Source organism: Emydura macquarii, unplaced genomic scaffold (genome assembly GCF_026122565.2).
Source record: "Emydura macquarii macquarii isolate MOO-44397 ecotype Brisbane River unplaced genomic scaffold, CSIRO-AGI_Emac_v2 contig_2994, whole genome shotgun sequence".
NCBI lineage: Eukaryota > Metazoa > Chordata > Testudines > Chelidae > Emydura > Emydura macquarii.
This window is the reverse complement of record NW_027133131.1, coordinates 2,542,914-2,562,916: the sequence shown is the minus strand read 5'-3', so window position 1 is coordinate 2,562,916 and position 20,003 is coordinate 2,542,914. Positions and strand designations below refer to the sequence as shown.

Below are 20,003 nucleotides of genomic sequence, written 5' to 3'. Positions count from 1 at the left end.
GGGAGAGGTTGTCTGGGTTTCACAATTCAGGGGCTGCGGGTGCGAGGGGGGGCGCCCCGGCAGGACCAGGGACAGGGCTGGGGGGGTGCCAAGGGCCATAGAAGAGCACACGACTGGGCTCAGGGCACACACGGCGGGGGGGAGGGGGGAGCTGCGGGTGGGCAGTGGGGGGCGCCGGTGGAGCCCAGGGCTGGGCGAGCAGGGTCAGGGCTGGGCCGCGCCGGGAGGCCAAGGTGAGAGGCCTCGGGTGCCGCTCGCCTCCGTGCCAGCTCAGGGCCAGGCCTCTGCGTCCGGCCGCTCGGGACTGGTTGCGCCCCACCCGCGGCGGGAAGCCGCTGGGGCGTGGAGTGGTGGGGGGGGGGTGTGTGTGTGTGTGGGTAGAGGCCCGGGCTGGCCCACGGGCCGGAGCCAGGCGCTGGAAGCGGGGCACGGAGGCTCTGTGCAATCCGCCCCCCACCCCGCCCCGCCGTTCCCGGGCAGGGCCTCCTCCCTCTTCCTGCCTCTCGTGACTTTCAGTTACGGTCCCGGAGCCTCTGCCGTCAGCCGGCCGCACCAATCCCCGCCTGGCTCCCCGTCAAACCCCGAGAAGCCGGAAACGCCAGGGCAATAACCAACCGGGGAGCGGGCGGCCGGGGAGGGGGGGCGCGGCGGCGGGGGGGAAAGCCGCCGAGAAGCCCCGACTCCCGGGGGGGGGGCAGCATGGAGTAAACAGACGCGGCCCCCTGGCAGCGACAGGCCAGTTTCGTCACAAAGCCCGGGGCTTGGCACAAGGTAACGGGAAGCGGATTAACCCTGTCCCGGGACGGGCGGGGGGGGCTGTCAAAGCGGTGACTGGGGCTGGTCAATGGTGGGGACCCGGGGGGGTGGGAGGGATCCGCTCCCCCTGGCTGGGCTCGCTCGGGCGTGGACCAGCGGGCCCGGGTGTCTGAGCAGCAGGCTCCAGGCCTGCCCAGGACGGAGGGTGGGTCCCTCTCCCCCAACCCAGGCTCCGCTGGGGGGGGGATGAAGGCTGCGTGGCAGATCCGCAGCTGGCTGAGGACGGGCCGTAGCTTTCCCCGGCCGCCGTGCGAAGCGAGCAGCCTGCAGAGAGCCGGCCGAGGAGGCCCCGGAGCGCCGGCGGGGTTGGCTTTTTATTGACAGACGTTACCCAGCCTGCCTGGGTTCTGTTCCCGGCTCTGAGAGGGGAGTGGGGTCTAGAGGTCAGAGTGGGGGAGGGGCCGGGAACCAGGACGCCTGGGTTCTGTTCCTGGCTCTGAGAGGGGAGTGAGGTCTAGGGGGCAGAGTGTGGTGCGGGAGGGGCTGGGAGCCAGGACTCCTGGGTTCTGTTCCCGGCTCTGAGAGGGGAGTGGGGTCTCGGGGTCAAAGCTGGGGGGGCCGGGAACCAGGACGCCTGGGTTCTGTTCCCGGCTCTGAGAAGGGAGTGGGGTCTCGGGGTCAGAATTGGCGGGGGGGGGAGGGGACTGAGAGCCAGGATGCCTGGGTTCTCTCCCCAGCTCTGGGGTGGGGTCTAGTCACAGTGGGCTAGACCGGGATGGGGTGGGGTGAGGTGCTGAGCACCTCCCAGCTGGAGGCATCTCTCTGGGAGGAGGGCAGGGCCCCTGGGGTGTTCCCCTCCCCCCCAGCAGGAGGAGCCAGCCAGCAAGCGGGCTGGGGCTTTAAGGAATGTGGCCATCCAGCTGTGACTCTGGGAACAAGGGATTCTGGGACTTGGAGTCCAGGGGGACCATGGGTGTTGTAAACTGGCCAGCAGTGCATGCTGGGAAAGGGAGCCGGGTTATATAAGAGCTCCCTTTCCCCCACAAAGGGGAAAGTCTAGTGAAGGGAGAAGAGCTAATGGCAGGAGAACAGGGTCTGTGCAGAGGACGCCTCTGTTCCGTGACTGCCCGGCTCACGTGTGGGGCGATGAGGGTCTGGGACGTAGGCCTGCTTCTGGGGGGGGGGCTAGATGTTGCAAACCGCCCCCCCCCACACACCTGTATGCGCCTCCTGCTGTGCCGGACTGAGCCTCCTAACCAGAAAAATGGGTTTTCCCGGGGTGCCTGCGGCTTTAAAGAAGAATCGTGGGGGGGGGGGCGGAACTGCTGTGGCACAGAGACAAGCCTGAGCCCAGACCTGCACGGCGTCTATAGGGGAAAAGTGGACCTCTCTCACCCACCGGCTGGTGGAGCGGGCCCGTGGGGTGGGGTGAAGGAGGCCGCGTTATTTAGGAGCTAGAGGGTCATATGCTTTGTTGCCAAGCTCCTTGCATCCATCTCCCCCCTCCATCCGCCCTGTGTGTCCCCGAGACCCCCCCTTCCCAGCAGGGCTGGGCTGCCACGGCATGGGGTTCTTGAGGAATGCTGTGGAGCAGGAAGCGAACAGGAAATTGGCGTAGGTTGCTGCCACCCCCTGGGCTGCTTCTGGTGGCTACAAAAAGAGGAAGGCCAGGGAGGGGTCGAAAATGGAGAAGGAAAAAATGGCTTCAAGTCCCTTGAAGTCTGAGGAAAGATGAGTTTATCGCTGCCCTAGGCTGCTCTGCGTAGTCCCACCTCGTTTTCTCGGTGGGAATCTAATCGCTGGACCTAAGCCCGCTGGGTAGCCCCAGAGCTGCTGCCAGACTGGGTACATCCAGCGGGCGAAGGCCGTGCCGGGTTTGGCCCGGAAACTGAGGCAGCGTGCGGGTTGAACTGTGAGGGGGATTAACCAGAGAGGCAAATTCTCCGGGCAGGTGAGAGATCCTCCATCCCGTGGGGTGCAGCCGTCCAAGACTGCGTGTCCCTTTCTGAAAGAGACAACCACCAGCTCGCAGGTGCGCCTGCGGCTGGAGAGGTGCAGGATGATTTAGCGGTAGTACATGCCTCACGGTCTTTAATATATCCTCGCCCGCGCGCCGGAGGTGGGTCAATGCCCCACCCTTCCCCTCCTGGATTGTGGCAGGCTGGAGGCTGGTCTCCCAAGATCCTGGGGGAGTTACAGGCCAGGGAAGGCGAAACTGATGGGCACTGGGTTTAAATTCTCTTCTGCGTGACCGGCTCCAAGCCCGGCGGCTGTGTCAGAGGCGTGGTGGAGCCAGGGGAACGCGGGCACGTTGGGAAAGGCAAATGGGCGTCAAAGAGGGAAGCAGTGGGGCTGATGCGGTGTCGGGTCGCCCTCTAAGGGGCCAGGTCAGCTCAGCGGGAGTGGGAATTAGACGGGAGGGCTGGGTAGGCTGAGGGGAGAAGCCGGCGAGCTTTGGCGGTGAGAGGCTCTGGCGCTGCAGTGCTTGCTTTGACTCAAGGCGAGCGGGTGGAAGGGGCACGGTGCTTTCCGTGGCCCAGGGCGGGTGGCTGCTGCCCCGGGGATCCCATTAGCCGTGGAGATGAACGGTTGCAGCGGCTGTGCCCAAGGTGCTGAAGGGGTCTGCTGATGGGGGAGGAGGCTGGCGGTGTGAATTTCCCCGGGGCTCCTCTGCCCGTGTGTCATGAAATCTCCTACCCAAGAGTCCCGGGAGCTGGCGGAGGTGTGGCATCCTCCCAGGGCCATGGGGAATCCGTGGCAAACTGGGACCCGCCATGGAAGCGGGAGCATGCAGCCGCGGCGCCTACCTTGCTGCATGTGGACTGTAAAATTCAGGGAGGATGATCTTCGGGCGTCTTCTGTTATGCCTTTATCTAGAGGGTCTGGTGTACGCTGGCCTGTTCTAATGAGGGTCACGTCCCATGTGTCTTACAAATCCTGCTAGGCTCAATGAAATCATGAGGCAGTGAGTTCCGCAGGCTTCCCAGGGAGTGTTTAAAACCACAGTGCGTGGGCTGTCTGGCGCTGAAAGGACCATCTCTTCCGGAGCCACAGGTGTGAGTTATATTAGAAACTGCCCTGCGCTGGGCCCCGATGCCCTTGTGGCTAAAGGCAAGTGTTGGACTCTCCGCTGACAGTCGGGCACGAGTGGGGTCCCCTGGGGAAGCCCCATTCTCTCCGTCTCTGAGTCAGCAGGGCTTTCACTGCTGTGTGACCTGCTATCTGTGGCTCGCGCTGTGCCATCGGTGGCTTCCCCTCTGCCGGGGTGGGGCTCTGATTAGAGGGGTGTTGGCTTGACAGCTTTTGTATGCCTCTTCTCACTCTGACATCTGAGTCTTGGGGACCCTGGTGCCTGAATCATCCCTCTCCCCACAGCACTGAGAGGGAAACTGAAGCTGCAAGAAGGGGAAAGGTTTGCCCCAAGGGACGCTGGTGGTGGAGCCCGGAATAGTTTCCTGAGCTTTACTCGCTGGGAGTTCCTTCCTCCGGGAGCGGTTCCCCTGAAATCTCTGCTCCAAAAAACCTCTGCCCCGCCCCCTTGAAAGCGCAGACCTGTTTCGTGCCCATCGGGATCCAACCGAGCTGACCCCTGGCTCACCCCAGCACCGCCGGTCCCAAGTGGCAGCTGCCTGGCTGGGAAGCCGGCGTGATGGGAAACGTGGGCGTGGGGGGACTCAGAGTCACACGCCCTGCCGGGGAGGTCCGTGGGCGGGGAAGGGCCCAACCGGGGAGCAGCAATGATGGGGGAGGCCGGGGGTCCAGGGAACGGGGTGGGTGGATTTGTGGCTGGTGTCAGGAAATGACAGGTGACTCGTGAGTAATCGGCAGCAGCTGTACAGCAGCTTTGGCTTCCCGCGGCTCTATGACTAAGTAGAAGGTTTATGGTAGACCTGCAGCCTTCCCAAACGGGTCTTGCCTCCCTACCCCCCGCCCCTCTGGGGGTCAGGGAAACCCCCCCTGCCCTGGGGGAGATTAAAAGGACCTTTTCGGCAGCAGCGAGTTACTAGAAAAGGAAGCGAAACCGCTTGCCCTGGCGGAGAGAGGGGGTAGGAGAGCAGATTCCTGGCCTGTCTGTTCCTCGGCTGCGCCCCCAAAACAGGCTGCGCAGGCCAGCGGCCCCTCGAAACAAGCGGGGGAGGTAGCCAGGGTCTGAACGCGGCCTACGCAGCTCTGTGCGGTCACATGGCCCCAGCGAGGTCAGGAGCCAGGAAGCCGGCAGGAAGCAAGCCACAGGAAGGTGCTGGGCGCCAGGCCGCTGCAGACGGGAACTGCTGGGCCGGTCCCCTCCGAAAGCAGCACAAGCAAATCCCCCCTGGGTGCTGGCGGGGAGACAGGTGCGAGTTGCCAGATTTCAGCCGGCGCGGGTTTTGAACCGCAGATCCCCGGCTGCAGCAACGCTCCCCTGCCGCCAGCTAGGTGCAGGGCTCTTACCTGCCCCCTGGCACCGGGTGCAAGAAGGCAGCGCTGCCCCTTTGAGCCCAGGGCGAACGGTCCGCCGGCGTGGAGGCTGGGCTCTGGGGTCCATTCAGCAGCAGGCAACCCTCTGCAGTCCCGCCCTGCCCTGCTCACCGGTGGGGATTGCGTGGGGCACGACCACCCCCCACCCCATTCCTCCTGCCCGCCCCTCCTATTGGCATCCCCGCCCCTCCTGCCCAGGTGCGCAGTTATCACCCGCCCACCTGTGTTTGGAGAGTGGAATAATAAATTCTCAGTCGCCAGGAAGGGGGTGTGTGCGTGGGTGGAAGGACGGAATTCACACGTCACTGACTTGAGGCCCTCTGTGTCCTAGGGGCAACCCACTTGGGGGGCTGCTGTAGTCCTGCCCCTGCCCCATAGCCCCCACCCCCACTGGGGAGGCTGGGGTCCAGACTGGGACATAAACCAGCCCTGTGCATACGTACACACTAGCTTTAAATGCAGAGGGCCTGGCTCTTTCTCAGGGGCCCGGGAGCAAAATAGCAATCTCTTTTTCCCTCCCTGTTTTGTTTAGGGTCTTACATCCTCCCCCCCCACCAGCCACCCCAGCGTATAGGGCAGAGGGGGCGTGGCTGACGCAAAGTCTCTGCCCTCCATGGCTCAGATGTGGGGTAAATGGGGGGCCTGGCGGGAGCATGCTGCCCAGTGACTATTCTCCCCTATCAAAGCCACGGGGAGCGTCCGTGTTAAACGGGCTCCGTCAAGGGGGAGGAGATCGCGGCGGCGACCCCGAGGGCATCTGCCGTCGTGCGCTGGCTCCGTTCCATGCACGCTGGGCTTTTGAGGCATTTGGAGATTTATCTAAAAACGTTGCATTCCGGCCAGAATCCCTTGGTGAAAAATTAACCTGTTCCGGGAATCCCCGGGCCCTGCTCGCGCTGGGGCAGCGGCCTGAGTGGGAGAGGACCCAGCCCTGCTGACTGCCGGGGAGCAAGCCCAGATGCAGAGATTGAAGAGCCTGCTTCTTGCCCCAGTGGCCCCTTGTGTAAATGGTTCCACCCCTCCGCCCCCGGCCGGAGGCGTGCGAAGTGGGTGGTGAGCACCAGCAGATTGGAAGCCTTTTTCATCCGCTTGGCAGGAGCGTAGGCGACCGACCGCGCGAGCAGAAAGGGAGGGAAAAAAAGGCTCTGGGGTTTTGCCTGTGTCCCCGCAGCATCCGACGCGGCAAAGCCACTTCCCTAAAGCAGGCGAGGGAGCAAACGACTGCCGGCGTTTTCACTCGCTGCCCTTCCTGCTCCAGCCGCTGCGGGCAAAGATCTGTCTTAAGGAGAAGACTGGACCGGCCTAGATCGTGAGCTGGCCTGAGATTTCTGTTTGTGGCTTGCAAACGGAGCATCCTGCTGCGGGTCCCCCCAGAAGGATTTGCCTGTGCAGACCTTGCCCAGTTACCAGACCCTGGGAGGAATAAGGAGACACAAGGAATACAACCCTGGAGCGGATCCTTGGTCCGTCTGTCTCTCCACCAGAGGCCAGGACCTGAAACCCCGGCAGGCAGCAGATATGGAATAACCTGGCTCCAGGGGAAGTTTCTTCCTGACCTCCAGTCATTAGAGGTCGGCGTTTGTCCTGGAGCATGAGGGTTTATAGCCCTGTCACTGCTCTTCCCGTTACACCTCGACTCCTTTTCCGAACCCCGCTCTGTCTCGGTTTCCATGAAATCTTGTGCCGATGAATTCCACCAGCTCGCTCCATGTTGGTGAGGGGGGAGTGCGCTCCCCAGGGGGCCCGGTGCTTGCACGCTGGGGTAGATAAGGGATAACTGGTGCACGCGACGAGGGGGCGGGGGCTGAAAGAACAGGCATTGGAAATGTTTGTGTGACCTGTGAGTCGATAGGCGGTATGCTGTCATGGGTTATTTATTCTGCCCCCGTGATCTGAGCGCCTCACAGCCTTCAAGGTGTTTCTCCCCACAACCCCCTCCCACCCTGTCAGGCAGTGCTATTCTCCCTTTTGTACCGATGGGGAAACTGAGGCACGCAAGGCGACTTACCCAAGGTCACACAGGGAATCCGTGGCAGAGCAGGGAATTGAACTGGGGCTCTAGCAGCATAACCCCCCCATACCTTTTTTCTCTGTAATTTGTCACTGGCCCTAGCGCAGTTACGACAACAGTAGCAACACAAAGGAGGTCAGTAGCCAGAGCTGGGAACAGAGCCCAGGTTTCCTGAGCCCTAGTGCAGGGCTCTCGCCGCCAGGTCATTCTGCCCTTCAAGGGGGCCTGGGAGGGAGAAGCCAGGCACCGACTCGGGTAATTAGCAGGCCATTCAGACACAGGCCCCCTCCAGGGAAAGCTAGCCTAGAGAGGCCCTGAGCCATGGAGAGCGGAAGGCTCCCCTGCGTCCTTCCTTCGCTGCCGTCTCCGTGCAGCTCACGCCGCCCTCTCTTGTCTGTTTTTAGCCCCGTAGGCGGCCGGCTCCAAGATGTCCCTGTGGGGCCTCGTCTCTCACATGCCTCCGGAGCAGTTCAGCGGCCTCTTCGGCGAGTTCCCGCGCAGCCTGCGCTGCCTCCTGGCCGACTGGCTGGAAAACCAGCCGTGGTGAGTGCAGAATGCCCGGCCCAGGCTCAGGACCCACCTTGCCCCCGCCAGAAAAGTTCCAGCTCCCCCCACCGCCCCAAACCCAAACGGCCCAGCACAGCCCCGGCCTCCCGGCTCCTCTGCGGGAACTCCAGGCAGGTTGTTCCTTCCTCCTGGAGCGTCTCCCGCTCAGAAAAGCCAGGGTCAGGCCCCCAAAGGCAGGAGACCCCGGGAGGAAATCCTTCCCCATCACGGTCGGGTTCTTCCGGCTGGCTTTGGAAGGGGAAGATGGGAAGTCTGCACTGGTTCATCCCCCCTTCTGTTTCTCTCCGCTCTTCCTCCGTCGCCAGGGAGTTCATCACCGGCACCGACTCCTTCTGCACCAGCGCGGCCGGCGCCCTGTTGTCTGCCATGGTGGAGAAACTCCGCAGCGAGGCCGGCGGCAAAGGGCAGCCAGGTCAGGTCCTCCAGCAAGTTAGTAACCTGGAGGTAAGGCCCGAGGGCAGGGAGGGGGGACAGGGCATTGCTAGGGAAATGCCGGGGCGGGGGGGGGGGGACACAGTGCCTAGGGCCTACGAAATGTTCAGGGCCTACGAAAAAATTTTGATATATAATTTTTTATTTTTATTTAAAAAACTATTTATCAATAGTTTAAAATCCAATGAGTGATTTCGGTCGGGGGGCCTACGAAGGCAAGTGTGCCCAGGGCCTACGAAGGTCTTCAAACGGCCCTGCGGTTCAGCACCAGTTTTTGTTTTGCAATTTTTATCTGACGCCTACAAACAAATGTGTCCATTGAAAAAAGCCGGAATCTCAACCGAACGTTTTCAAACTATTGAAACAAAACCTTTCATTTGAGCCAAACCAGGTTCCCCCCTCCCACCCACCCCCCGGACTATCGATTTGCAAAAATGCTCAAGATTTTGAATTTTTGTCCCGTTTTGGGGCGGGGAAAGAATTCTGAAATCCCAAACTCTTCTGGGAAGGGAAAACCATTTCCCACTCAATTCTGTAAGCAGCCCCACTTCGGCCAGCAGTTGGATTTGGACCTATGGAGGTAAAACTCGGAGTGTCTGCTGTTTGAAGGGTGGGTGTCTGTGGTGGCCTCATCAGTCTCCCTCTGTGCATGAGTTACTGGGGGGAACAAAGATCCGTGGGCTCCTCGTGGGGATTATACCGGCAGCCACCGAATTCTCCACTCGCATCGGCGGGCAGGCGCTGTTTTGCACCAGTTTGCACGGGTGTGAATGACGACGCAGGGTGCTGAAGTCAGGGGGAGGGTGGGAATTCTCCTGCTAGTCACGCTAACCGTGTCCCCCCCCGCCCACACCGTTCCAGAACACATACCAGAGAGACCCACTGAGGCTGGTGGGGGTCGTGAATGGAATTCTGGAGGGCGAGAGAGCAGCTTTGCTCAAGCGGGTAAGTGACCCCCCCGCCCCCCCCAGAAGGGAAGGTCCGCGGAGCTGCACGTTGCGTGCACACCCATGCTAAGTGACTGTGCCTTGTCCTCTGTCCCGGCTTGTAGCTTTCCCCAGCCCCCCTGCAGCTGGGCGGCTGGCGGCGTCCCTCAGCCTGCGCCGTGGCTGGGGAGGGTTTTGGGGTGCCAGTCAGCCCCCGTTATCCGATGGCGGGTGTAGGGGGGTGGGTGCGCTGTGATTTCCCGCACAGGGCGGCAGGTGCCGCTTGGATTACACGGGGCCTCGTCTCCTGGCTTCACCCCGTGGGTCTGGCTGCCACGGGGCTCACTCATCCCTGGGGAAGCTTTAAAAAGAGGCAGGATCCTGGGCGGGGGACCCAGTTGCCGATGGGGATAGCGAGGCCATCCCGCCGCGAGGATCCGCTGGGCGGGAGGGGATTCGACTGCTGTTTCACATCCCCCCCCACCCCCAGGATCGCCACCTGCCGCTCAGCTTCCATCGCAGGCAGGAGGAGCTGAAGTTCGGGCTGGAGCTGCAGAGGCTCCAGCACAGAGTGGGTGAGATCCAGGCCCTCCAGGAGCTGTGGAAGCAGATGGGAGAGGGGACCAGAGGTGAGGGGGCAGAGGGTAGGAAGGGGTGGGGTGAAAGAGGGGCTGGAAGAGGATTGGAGGGATAGGAGGTGGGTGGGGCTGGAGGAGTGAAGGGGTGGAGCTTGAGGTGTGAAGGGGCGGAGTCAGGGCTGGAAGGGGATTGGAGGGATGCAGGGTGGGGGGGCTGGAGGCGTGAAGGGGGCGGGGCTGGAGGTGTGATGGGGCAGAGTCAGAGGGCTGGAAGGGGATTGGAGGGATGCAGGGTGGGAGGGGCTGGAGGTGTGAAAGGGGCGGGGCTGGAGGTGTGAAGGGGCGGAATCAGAGGGCTGGAAGGGGATTGGAGGGATGCAGGGTGGGAGGGGCTGGAGGTGTGAAGAGGGGGCGGAGCTGGGAGGTGCACAGGGATGAGACAAACCCCCACATGACTGGGCTAAATTATGCAATCGCCATGGCAACGGCTGGTCAGGCCCTGCCAGACCCATCTGGCCCTGGGCTGGCTTGGCTGGTTCCCCCCCCCCAACTTGCCCGGCCTGGCTCTAAATGTGCCCCCAGCCCAGCCCGGGCATGTGTCCCCCTCTCCCTCCCCCCAACTTCTCCCCCCCCAGGCGCTGGCAGCTGGCTCCTGTCTTGCCCCTTTGCCCGAACACACAGCTCGAGGGGTCGAGGCCTGTCGCTCAGTGCCAGGGGCCTCGGGGCCCTGAACCTCTGCCAGGCGCAGCCTCTGCGGCTCTCTCACGCTGCGTTCCTGAAAAGCGGGGCGCTGCAAACCACGGCGCTGGGTGGGCGGCGGGGCTGCTGGACTTTTTACCCTCCCCACCCCCAAGAATCCCCCAAAACCAATCCCTCCTGCACCCCCCGCTCTCCCCCCTGCGTCCCCTCCACCGCAGGGTTCTCCGCCCGGCGTTTTCCCGAGTTAGCAAAGGGCCAGAGGCTGGACGTTGTGGGCCGGGGCTGGGGACTGGCGCCAGGAACCTTCCTGGGCCGACAGCAGGAGTTCGGTCCCCTCGCTGGGAGCCGTCACCCGCGCCCCTCCCCTCGGGACGGGACACCCCTAACTCCCACCCCACGGGTGGGATCCAGCCGCCTCCCCCCGGGGCCGCTTCTTTCCGATTAACCCGGGCTCTCCGACGCCCCTTGCTCCCTGCAGCCTGCCGGCAGCTGAGTCTGCAGGAGTCCCAGCTGAAGATAGACGGGAAACTCCAGGGGAAGGTGAGGGAGGGAGGCTGGGGCGGAGGCTGGGGGAGGGGGGCTGGCGCTGTTGTGGGGGGGGGCAGCCGGACCCAGCGGTGCGTGCAGACGGGCTGGGCGGCAGGGCTGTTGGGAAGCAAAGCAGGGTGTGATTTCCCCAGGGAGGTGCCAGCCAGCGTGCGGGCTCAGGGGCGTTTGCACTGCAGGGGCGGGCGGCGGGGGGGGGGGTGTTAGGTCAGGGGCAGTCAGCTGTGTGCGGCCCAGGAGGGGAAACTGTGACCCGCTGCAGTGATGCAAAGGAGGCAGGAAGCTGCTACACAGTCAGCCGGTGTGTGTGTGCGTGTGTGTGTGTGTGTGTGTGTGCGGCCGGGGGGGGTCTCACTGTCCCCTCCCTGGTGCAGGCCCCACGGCTGGTGGGGAGAGCAGAGGTGGGGGCTGGGCAGCTTGCCCTCCTTTTCCCCAGGATGGGGGGCATGTGGGGCGGGGGGGAGGAGTTCAGGGGGCTTAGTGGGCCCCGGCCAGCCTGCTCCTCTCTTCCCCCCAAACCCGCCCGGCCTTTCTCGCCCCAGGAGCTGCCGGCCCTGATCCTGGAGGCCGTGAAGGACCTAGAAGGCGCCAAGCTGCAGGTGCTGAAGAGGCTCCACATCTGGAAACGGCAGCAGCAGCTGGCGGGGAACGGGGCCGTCTTTGAGGAGAACCTGGCTCCGCTGCAGAAGAGGTGAGCGGGCCCCCAGGGCGAGACGATGGGGGAGCCAGCCCCGGGGCTACCCAGGGGGCAGATTTCCCTTCCTGCTCCCAGTGCCGGCCTCGCCTGTCTGGGCTATGGATGATTTCCACCGCTGGCTGCCCCCCCCCGCCGGGGATCCGAGCCCCCCCCTCCGTCCCGCCCGGGCGTGGCAAGGGCTCCTGGCTGGATCGGCCTGCTTGCTTTCTGGCCCGGCGGTGGGGGTCAAGCGGAGATGCAGAGAGATCAGTGGCTGCCTTTCTCCCAGAGCCCCTGGTCCGGTGGGCGGTCGGTGGCGCTCCTGAGACGGGGTAGGACCCGTCGGCTCAGACGTCTCCCCCGCCTGGCTGGTTTTTCGGCAGGTTCGAGAATCTGGTGGACGTTTATTTCCAGCTGCACCGGCTGGTGGTGGCGGCCGGCGGGGAGCTGGGCTCCGACCTGCTCTCCCGGCTCCTCGAGCGGCTCGACACGGTGCTGAACGCCCTCATCAAAAGGTACCGTGGGGCGGGGCCCTGGTCGCTGGGCAGCGGCGCCCCCGGGGGCGGGGCCGGGTCACTGCCGCAGCACAGGGGGGGGGCCGGACTCGATGACGCCGCTGGCCCAACGCTGCGATGACCCCGATTATCCCCCCCGTGCAAAGGTGGAGAGACAGGTGTGGAGAGGTTAAGTGATTCGCCCAAGGTCACCCGGGAGGTTAGTGGCAATCTGCCTCCCAGCCCTGTCCCCGCTCTAACCACTAGACTCCCCTCCCCTCCCCTCCCAGAGCTGGGGCTAGAACCCAGGAGTCCTGGCTCCCAGCTCTCTGCACCGACCATCCGGCCTCGTCGCCTCTCCAACCAGGAGGGAGAAGGTGGCCCCGGTCCTCAGGCGTCTGGGCTTTAACATGGCTCTAGTGGGGGCGGGGGGCTCGTTGCAGAAGGAAGGTTGGGGAGGCTGGGCAGACACGGGGGGGCCGAGGAGGCTGGGATGGTTCGGGGCAGGGCGGGGTTAACGTCTCGGCCGTGCCGGGTCCCCCTGCTCTGGGGCCCGCTCAGGGACGCCAGAAGCATCCACGGCGCCCCCCGGCAGCCGGGACTGGGAGGGCAGCTGCCTGCATCGGAGGCTGCTCCTGGCCAAGCTGCGGGAAGCCCTTGACCCCCCCCTTCTCCTGCCCCCCCCCCCCAGCTCCTTCCTGGTGGAGAAGCAGCCCCCCCAGGTGCTGAAGACGCAGACCAAGTTCCAGGCCAGCGTGCGCTTCCTGCTGGGCCCCCGGCTGCTCAAGGTTTCGGCCAAGCCCTACGTGGTCAGGGCCGACATGGTGACGGAGAAGCAGGCCCGGGAGCTGGCGCTCGGCGGCTATGGCACCCCGCTCAGGTGAGCCAGCCTGCCGGGGTGGGGCGGGCGGGCGCAGGGGGTGGGGGGGGACCCCGCAGTAGGACCCGCCCCGCCTGACCCCTCGCTGACCGCCCTCCCTCTGCCCGCTCCAGCGAAAGCACAGGGGAGATCCTGCACAACACGGTGGCCCTGGAGATCAGCGCCACCAGCGCCACGTCCTGCGCCGCCTTCAAGAACATGGTGAGTCCAGCCGGCCCCCCCGTCGTCCCCCCCGGCACCCTCCCGACGGCAACGAGCCGGGTCGGGATCCGGGGCTCGGGCCCAAGGAGCAGGGGGCTGCGGGTCGGGATTGAGGGGCACCGGCCCAGCTGGGTGCCAGGAGCAGGGGGTAATGCCCGGTGAAGGATGCTCGCGCCCCTGGCTGGGGCATCCCTGTCCCTGCAGGCCCTGGCTGGGGGTGACCCTCTCTCCGTCCCGGCAGCTGCTGAAGAAGATCAAGCGCTGCGAGCGGAAGGGCTCCGAGTCGGTGACGGAGGAGAAATGTGCCGTCCTCTTCAGTACTGATGTCGCCTTGGTCTCCGGCAATCTCACCTTCCACCTGCAGGTACGGGGCTCCCTGCCCTGCCCCCAGACTCTGGCGGGGGAAGAGGGCAGAGCTGTGGCATCCCCGCCCGGACGCCCGGGTCCCTTTGCATCGGGTGTTCCTTCGAGGCTGCCGGATGCAGATCGACCCTGGGGCGCCGCCAAGCCATTACCCAGCCTCATGCCAGGGAGGGGGTGGGCACAGGGGTCCCATCCCCCACCCCCAGTGACGGGCAGGCCCTCTGTGTCCCCCCTCCAGGCCCTGTCTTTGCCCATCGTGGTCATCGTGCACGGGAACCAAGACAACAACGCCAAGGCCACGGTGCTGTGGGACAACGCCTTCTCCGAGCTCGTGAGCCACGCCGGGACCTGGGGGGTGGGCGGGGGGGGAGGGAGGATGGAGTGCTAGTGGTTAAAGTGGAGGAGCCAGGACTCCTGGGTTCTTTGCCCAGAGCTGGGAAGGGAATTGGGTCCGGGAGTTAGAGGAGTGGGGACAAGGAGCCAGGACGCCTGGGTTCTATTCCCCAGCTCTGGGAGGGGAGTGGGGTCTAGTGGTTAAAGCAGCGGGGCTGGGAGCCAGGATGCCTGGGTGAACTCGCTGACCTTGGCCGGGCTGCTCCCTGCTCTCTGGCGTGGCTGTGGTGGCCCTGGCCTGCCCACGGAGGGCTAACGAGGGTCTAGATCCGCACGCACTGGGTGCCAGGCGCTCGTGGTGCCTGGGTGGTTTGGCGCCCGCGCGTGGCCGTCCTGAGAGCCTGGGCCAGGCCGAGGGGGCCGGCACCTGACCCCCCACCTCTGTCCCCCGGCGCAGGAGCGGGTCCCGTTCATGGTGGCCGAGCGGGTGCCGTGGGAGAAGATGTGCGAGACCCTCAACCTGCGGTTCATGGCGGAGGTGCAGACCAGCAAGGGGCTGCTTGTGGAGCATTACTTCTTCCTGGCCCAGAAGATCTTCAACAACAGCAGCGCCAGCCCCGAGGACTTCCAGAACCGCAGCGTCTCCTGGGCCCAGTTCAACAAGGTGACGGGTGGCGGGGGCCAGGCCCCAGGGCCGGCTGCGGGGGGCAGGCTCTGCCCTCGGGGACCTGGCCTCACATCCGCTCTCTGCCTGCTCACAGGAGATCCTGCCCGGCCGGGGATTCACCTTCTGGCAGTGGTTTGACGGAGTCCTCGACCTCACCAAGAGGTGCCTCAAAAGCTACTGGTCGGACAGGTGGGTGCCACCGGCTCGCCCCAGGAAATACCCAACGGCGGGTGGGGGACGGGTTCACCTCGAAAGTGGCAGACCCAGGGGGAGAACCCAGGCGTCCTGGCTCCCAGCCCCCTGCTCTAACCGCTAGGCCCCACTCCCCTCCAGGAGCTGGGGACAGAACCCAGGCGTCCTGACTCCCAGCCGCTTCCCCCACCCCCAGTCCTAAGAAAGGTCACCTTGGCCAGTGAAATGGGGGTGGGGGCGGGCCGGAGAGAGAAAGTGGAGTTCAGCCTGGGCCGGGGCCTGCTCTCTGATCCGTCCGTCCGTCCGTCCCACCCCACCCCAGGCTCATCATCGGCTTCATCAGCAAGCAGTACGTCAGCAAGCTTCTGGGCTCGGCGCCCGACGGGACCTTCCTGCTGAGATTCAGCGACTCGGAGATCGGGGGGGTCACCATCGCCCACGTCATCCGCGGCAAGGACGGTAGGAAGTGGGGGGGGTGCGTCGGGTCTGCTGAGCCCCAGGACGGGGGGGCCCTCAGGAGCCTCGCCCCCAGCCTGTGCTGCCCGTGGAGCACTGGGGGTCCCCCCCACGTGGTCGCAGGTGGGGGGGGTTGTGCTCCGGGCCCAGAGGCTGAGGCGCCGCACTCCATCCCCCCACCCCAGGCTCCAGCCAGGTGGAGAACATCCAGCCCTTCTCGGCCAAGGACCTGAGCATCCGCTCGCTGGGCGACCGCATCCGCGACCTGACCCAGCTCCGCAACCTCTATCCCGACAAGCCCAAGGACCAAGCCTTCGGGAGCCACTACAACAGTGAGTGACCGGCCCCGGGGCGCCCCCCCCGACCCTTTCGCCGGCTCCCCGCCCCAGCAACCCCCAGCCTGGCCCGACCCCGGCCCTTGCAGCTGGGCCGGTTCGGTGCTGCCCAGAACGGGGCCAGCTCGGATCCAAGCCTGGGCAACGTGCTCCGGAGAGGGCAACCTGGGGGGGGGCTGGGGGGAGTGGGAGGCGCAGCGGATCCGCCCCGGGTCCAGTTGGGTAGGACCAGCACCACTGTGCGCCCCAGGCTGGGCCAGGCCCCAGAGCAGATCGTGTGGGCAGAGGGAGTTGCCTGGCCCTGCCCACCCCCCTCCCCCACGGACTCCTCCCCACCTCGGAGGACGCCCCCCTTCCCCGACCTCCCTGGGTTTGGGTCCCGGCGTCTCACCCGACGTTTCCTCTCGCAGAGGAGCAGATGGGGAAGGACGGCAGAGGCTACGTCCCCACGGCCATCAAGATGACGGTGGAAAGCGAAAGGTAGGGGCGGGGCGGGGGGCAGCGTGTGGGAGCTGTGGCTTCTTCCGCGGTTTGTGCCCTGGGCTTCCCCGCAGCCGAGGGGTGCAGGGGGGCCTGCCTGGGGCCAGGGTCTCCGACTGAGCTCCGCGGAGCGCCCGGGACTCGGCCCCGTCTCGGTTTGGGGGAGCGGGTTGTGGACGAAGATCCAGACACCCCCAGAGAAAGAGAAACAAGCAGCTGAAGGCCCCCCGTCCCCGGCGCCACACACGAGCGGGACGGGTATGCGGGTCTTCGGACGGACAGATACAGGACAGACCCGCACAGCCCTAGGCACCCCCCCAGTTCCCCCAGCCAGCCCGTCTTGCTGCGCCCATGAACAGTGCCCGTGTCTCTCTGCAGAGAACAGAAGCTGCCCCCCCAGGAGCCTGCCCAAGCCGTCCCGGCGCACATGTACGGCTCGCTGGCGCCCTCACCCGAGCTGCCCATGGACCACCGGTGCCAGGTGTTGGCACCCGACATGCGGTGAGAACCCGGCTCCCAACAATAAGTACCCGGGTGATTACACCAGCCCCAGGGGCAGGGGCCAGCGGGGTCGGGCAGCTGCTCCCTGCCTGCGGGGGTTGGAGGAAGCCAGCCATGCTCACACCAACCAGGGACCAGGTGTCGACCTCTGATCGCCTGGAGGGGAGTGGGGCCTAGCGGTTAGAGCAGGGGGCGGGTTGCAGGGCCCAGCCCGGGAGGCCAGGGTTCAGCACGGGCCCCCACCGTGAGTCTCATTGTGCCACTCTGCTGCTGCGCTCTGTGCCCGGCTCCCCGGGGCAATTACTGGACCCCGGTGTGCAGAGAATGCCCACGGTGCTGTGTGCTCCAGCCGTGCCCGCTACGCTGGGGGGGTTGGGAGCAGGACGGGTGCAAAGCCGCCGTGCTAGCTTCACGGTATCTGGGGAGGCCCCGGCAGGAAGGGGAGACTCGTGGGGTCCCTTGCATGGGGTGCCGGAGCCTCATGCCTAGTGCTAAGGCCACGTGCGTCTGTTTGCTGCCAGCTCTTCCGGGTTCCCCACCCAGTTCCTGCCCCAGTTCCACGTCCCGGAGGAGGTCAGCATGAACGTGGGCATCCCCAGCACGTCCCCTTTCCACAGGTAGGTGCCATGCCGCTCGCGCCCAGCTCTGGGGTGCAGCGGGCTGCTCCTCGTGCTGGGGGGCAGGGCTGCTCCGGGGGGGGGCAGGGGTGGAGGGCGCTGATTTGGCCTGCCTGCGGCGTGAGCAGGGGATGCCGGTGGGACCCGGCAAGGCCGGCGTGGCTGTCTCCCTCCAGGGACCGCATTGTGCTTGCGCAGTATAAACACTGGGGTAAGGCACCTGCTCCGTAGTGTCCCCAGCCGGGCCGCATGCTTCCTCCATCCAGCAAGCCCCATAGCGGGGAAAAGCCCCGAGTCCTATTTCCTGCCCCCCAGAGCCAGCCAGCCAGTCCCCCGGGGCCAGATCAGAGCACCACGCCCTAGAGGGGAAAGGCCCCGTTCCCCACTCCCTGCCCCTCTGCGCCAGCCAGTTCATTACGCTCTAGGATCCTTCCCAGCCCATGCCAAGCGTGCAGTGGCATCGCCAGGTCCCTGGGTGCAAGGGGTTAACCTCGCCTTTATTCCTCCCCCCACCCCCCGCAGCCCAGGTGGCCCCGGCGCCCCTTTAAAACCTCCCCACTTTTCTTGTCACTGCTGCAGCCCCCCGACGCTTCTCCCGGCCCCCGTGAACACCGCGGCCCCGGCGCTGCCTCTCTGCCCCGACGGCTCCTTCAGCAACCAGCCACTGACGCCGTAAGACACCGTCACCCCCCCATACTAGCCCCACCCCACAGGGTCCCCCCCCCAGAGGGGAAAGGCCCTGTGCCTTATTCCCGGTCTCCCCCCCCCCCCCCCCCCCCCCCGAGCCAGCCAGTGTCCACCCTGGGGCAGGATCGGGGCCAGTACCCATTCCCTTGCCCCCCCCGTGAGTCGCTCCCTCTCACCGGCTGCTCCGTGCCCCCGCAGGGAATTGCTGCCCTGCGTCTACATGCCCGAGGACCCCTTTCCTCTGGTCCTGCGGGAGCTCTCCCCCGAGCCCGTGGACGAGGAGATGCCTGAGCTCGCCCCCTTCTCGCCGGCCAGCCATGTCTCGCCCTTCGGGCCCCTCCTGGGAAACCCTCACTCGCTGCTGCCGGAGAGGTGAGTGCCCCCAGCGGGGAGGGGGTGGGGAGGGGGGGGGTGCTGGCCCGTGGCTGCCTTCCCACCATCTCTCCTCTTCTCTTCCCGGCCAGCCTGGGCGACAACGTGGACCTGCCCTCGGAGGAGGAGTTCAGACAGCTCTTGTACGAGGGACAGATGGAGGGGCTCCAGTCCCCCGCCCCGCACTGCAGCCACCCCGGCCACCCCTACGGCGACTCCCTGGCCAACCCCAGCTGGTGACCTCGCCCCGGGGATGGCCCCTGCTGGACACTTGGCGAACGGCCCATCCCGGAGACGCGGGGCGAGGACAGGGGGGGAATTCGACTCTCCTGGCCCGTCCCCTGCTGGACTTGAACCTGGGACCGAGCCGTGCTTGGCGCAGGGGCACTTGGCTGGGTTCGGGGGGAGGAGGAAGCAATTGGGGTGGGGCGTTGGTGCCCCCCACCGGTCACCACCTTGTGTGCAGCCATGCATGAACTCTGCACCGTGGGAGGCAGGGACCCCCCCCCCGCACCCTGGGACTGGCAACCAAGGCACGGGCCCCCCCCAGCCTGGCGCTCACTTATTTAGCAGCCCTCCCTGCCCTGCAGCGGGGTCAAGGACCTCACATTGGAGGAAGGGCTCGGGGGGGGCCCTGGATTTCAGAGCTGTACAGGGGGGGGGGGGGGGACTGTTTAGCCTAGAGGCTGGGGAGCACGTGTGTGTGGGGGCTGGGCTGAGTCATGAGGCTGGGCCCAGGGGGAGTTGGGGGTGGTTTAAAGGGCCAGTACCTCCCCTTCCCCCCCCACCGCCCAGCCTTAGCCACTGCCCCACAGTTGGGGGGCGGGGCGCGCAGCCCTCCTCCTAGTTTATTCCTACTCCCACCTTCGCCTCCCCTCTTGCTTCTCAGGCCTGCCCCGGCCTGGCAGAGACAAATCAGACCTGCTTGGGGGCTTTGCTACTAAATGCTCTCTGATCAGGGATTCTGCCTCAGTTTCCCCACCCCCAGGACTGCTAGTGTCCCTCACTCCTGACCCACAGCCCCCTGCTATCCCAGCCCTGGGCTTTCCCCCTCCCTCCCTCCAGTTCCTGCCCCCCTCCTCCTGCCTCGCAGCCAGGGGTGAGATTAAGCCATAAAATAAAGTTTTATTCCAAAATAACAAAATAAATAATCTACTGTACACGGTGCAAAGGAAACGGCGCTAATGCTCTAAGCCGGTGGGGCACGGCCCGAAGGGACTCGAACCGGCGCTGCTGGGGAGGGTCGGGGGGGCTTCAGTGTGCAGCTTGGACTCCTCCCGTCCCCCCACCTAGACGGAGGGAGGGGGAGGGGAACAGCCTCCTGTGAAATAAGCGGGGGGGGGGCTTACACTGGTTCTGAGAGGAAGGGGGCCCCCGTCTCTTCCTGGTGCCCCCCCATAGCTCAGAGCCGGGCTGTGGTGTTTTTACATCTGTTCTCCCACCCCCCCCTAAAGAACGGGGGATGGGGTGCCCCACGTGTGAATTTGGGGTGTTAGATTGGGGGGGGGGGGTTTGCATGTCCGCAGGAGCGGCGGGAAAGGCCTGGCTCAGCCTCTCCCATCCTGGCGGCGGCCCCCAGCCCCGTCCATCCAGCCAGGAAGGTTGGTTCCCCTCCGGGGCTGCGCCAGACCCTCTGGGCTCAGCCCCCTTCTCCTGCCCCCCCAGACCCCTTCTTCTGGTGCCCAGATTGTGCTTTGCTTGCCACAGTTTCCCCCCTCCCTCCTTAGCTCCTTTCCTTTCCCTGCCGGGGGGGCCAAGGGGTGCAGCTCGCCTCTG

General features: G+C 65.4%; 1 protein-coding gene across 6 annotated transcripts; it reads left to right on the top strand.

Annotated features, from left to right (window-relative positions):
- The first annotated feature begins 690 nt into the window (after positions 1 to 690).
- Positions 691 to 19,180, top strand: STAT6 (signal transducer and activator of transcription 6). 6 transcript variants are annotated; one of them, XM_067529672.1, is made up of 22 exons: positions 691 to 771; positions 7,630 to 7,768; positions 8,098 to 8,236; positions 9,086 to 9,169; positions 9,641 to 9,779; positions 10,906 to 10,967; positions 11,516 to 11,664; positions 12,033 to 12,164; positions 12,835 to 13,023; positions 13,137 to 13,224; positions 13,466 to 13,588; positions 13,826 to 13,918; positions 14,378 to 14,584; positions 14,682 to 14,776; positions 15,102 to 15,238; positions 15,421 to 15,567; positions 15,981 to 16,050; positions 16,429 to 16,551; positions 17,073 to 17,168; positions 17,748 to 17,840; positions 18,054 to 18,227; positions 18,320 to 19,180. In XM_067529672.1, the coding sequence occupies exons 2-22, from the start codon at positions 7,653 to 7,655 to the stop codon at positions 18,465 to 18,467; spliced, it is 2,604 nt and encodes an 867-aa protein (XP_067385773.1). In that variant the 5' UTR covers positions 691 to 771; positions 7,630 to 7,652; the 3' UTR covers positions 18,468 to 19,180. The 6 variants fall into 6 exon arrangements, with proteins under 6 accessions (XP_067385773.1, XP_067385778.1, XP_067385774.1 ...); XM_067529673.1 differs by lacking the exon at positions 691 to 771 and adding an exon at positions 878 to 1,121; XM_067529676.1 differs by lacking the exon at positions 691 to 771 and adding an exon at positions 1,832 to 1,849.
- The last annotated feature ends 823 nt before the right edge of the window (positions 19,181 to 20,003 follow it).

Coding starts and splice junctions, on each gene's coding strand:
- STAT6 (XM_067529672.1), top strand. CDS start 7,653: ATGTCCCTGTGGGGCCTCGTCTCTCACATGCCTCCGGAGCAGTTCAGC. Junction 7,769..8,097: donor TGGCTGGAAAACCAGCCGTG/GTGAGTGCAGAA, acceptor CTCCGTCGCCAG/GGAGTTCATCACCGGCACCG. Junction 10,968..11,515: donor ACGGGAAACTCCAGGGGAAG/GTGAGGGAGGGA, acceptor TTCTCGCCCCAG/GAGCTGCCGGCCCTGATCCT.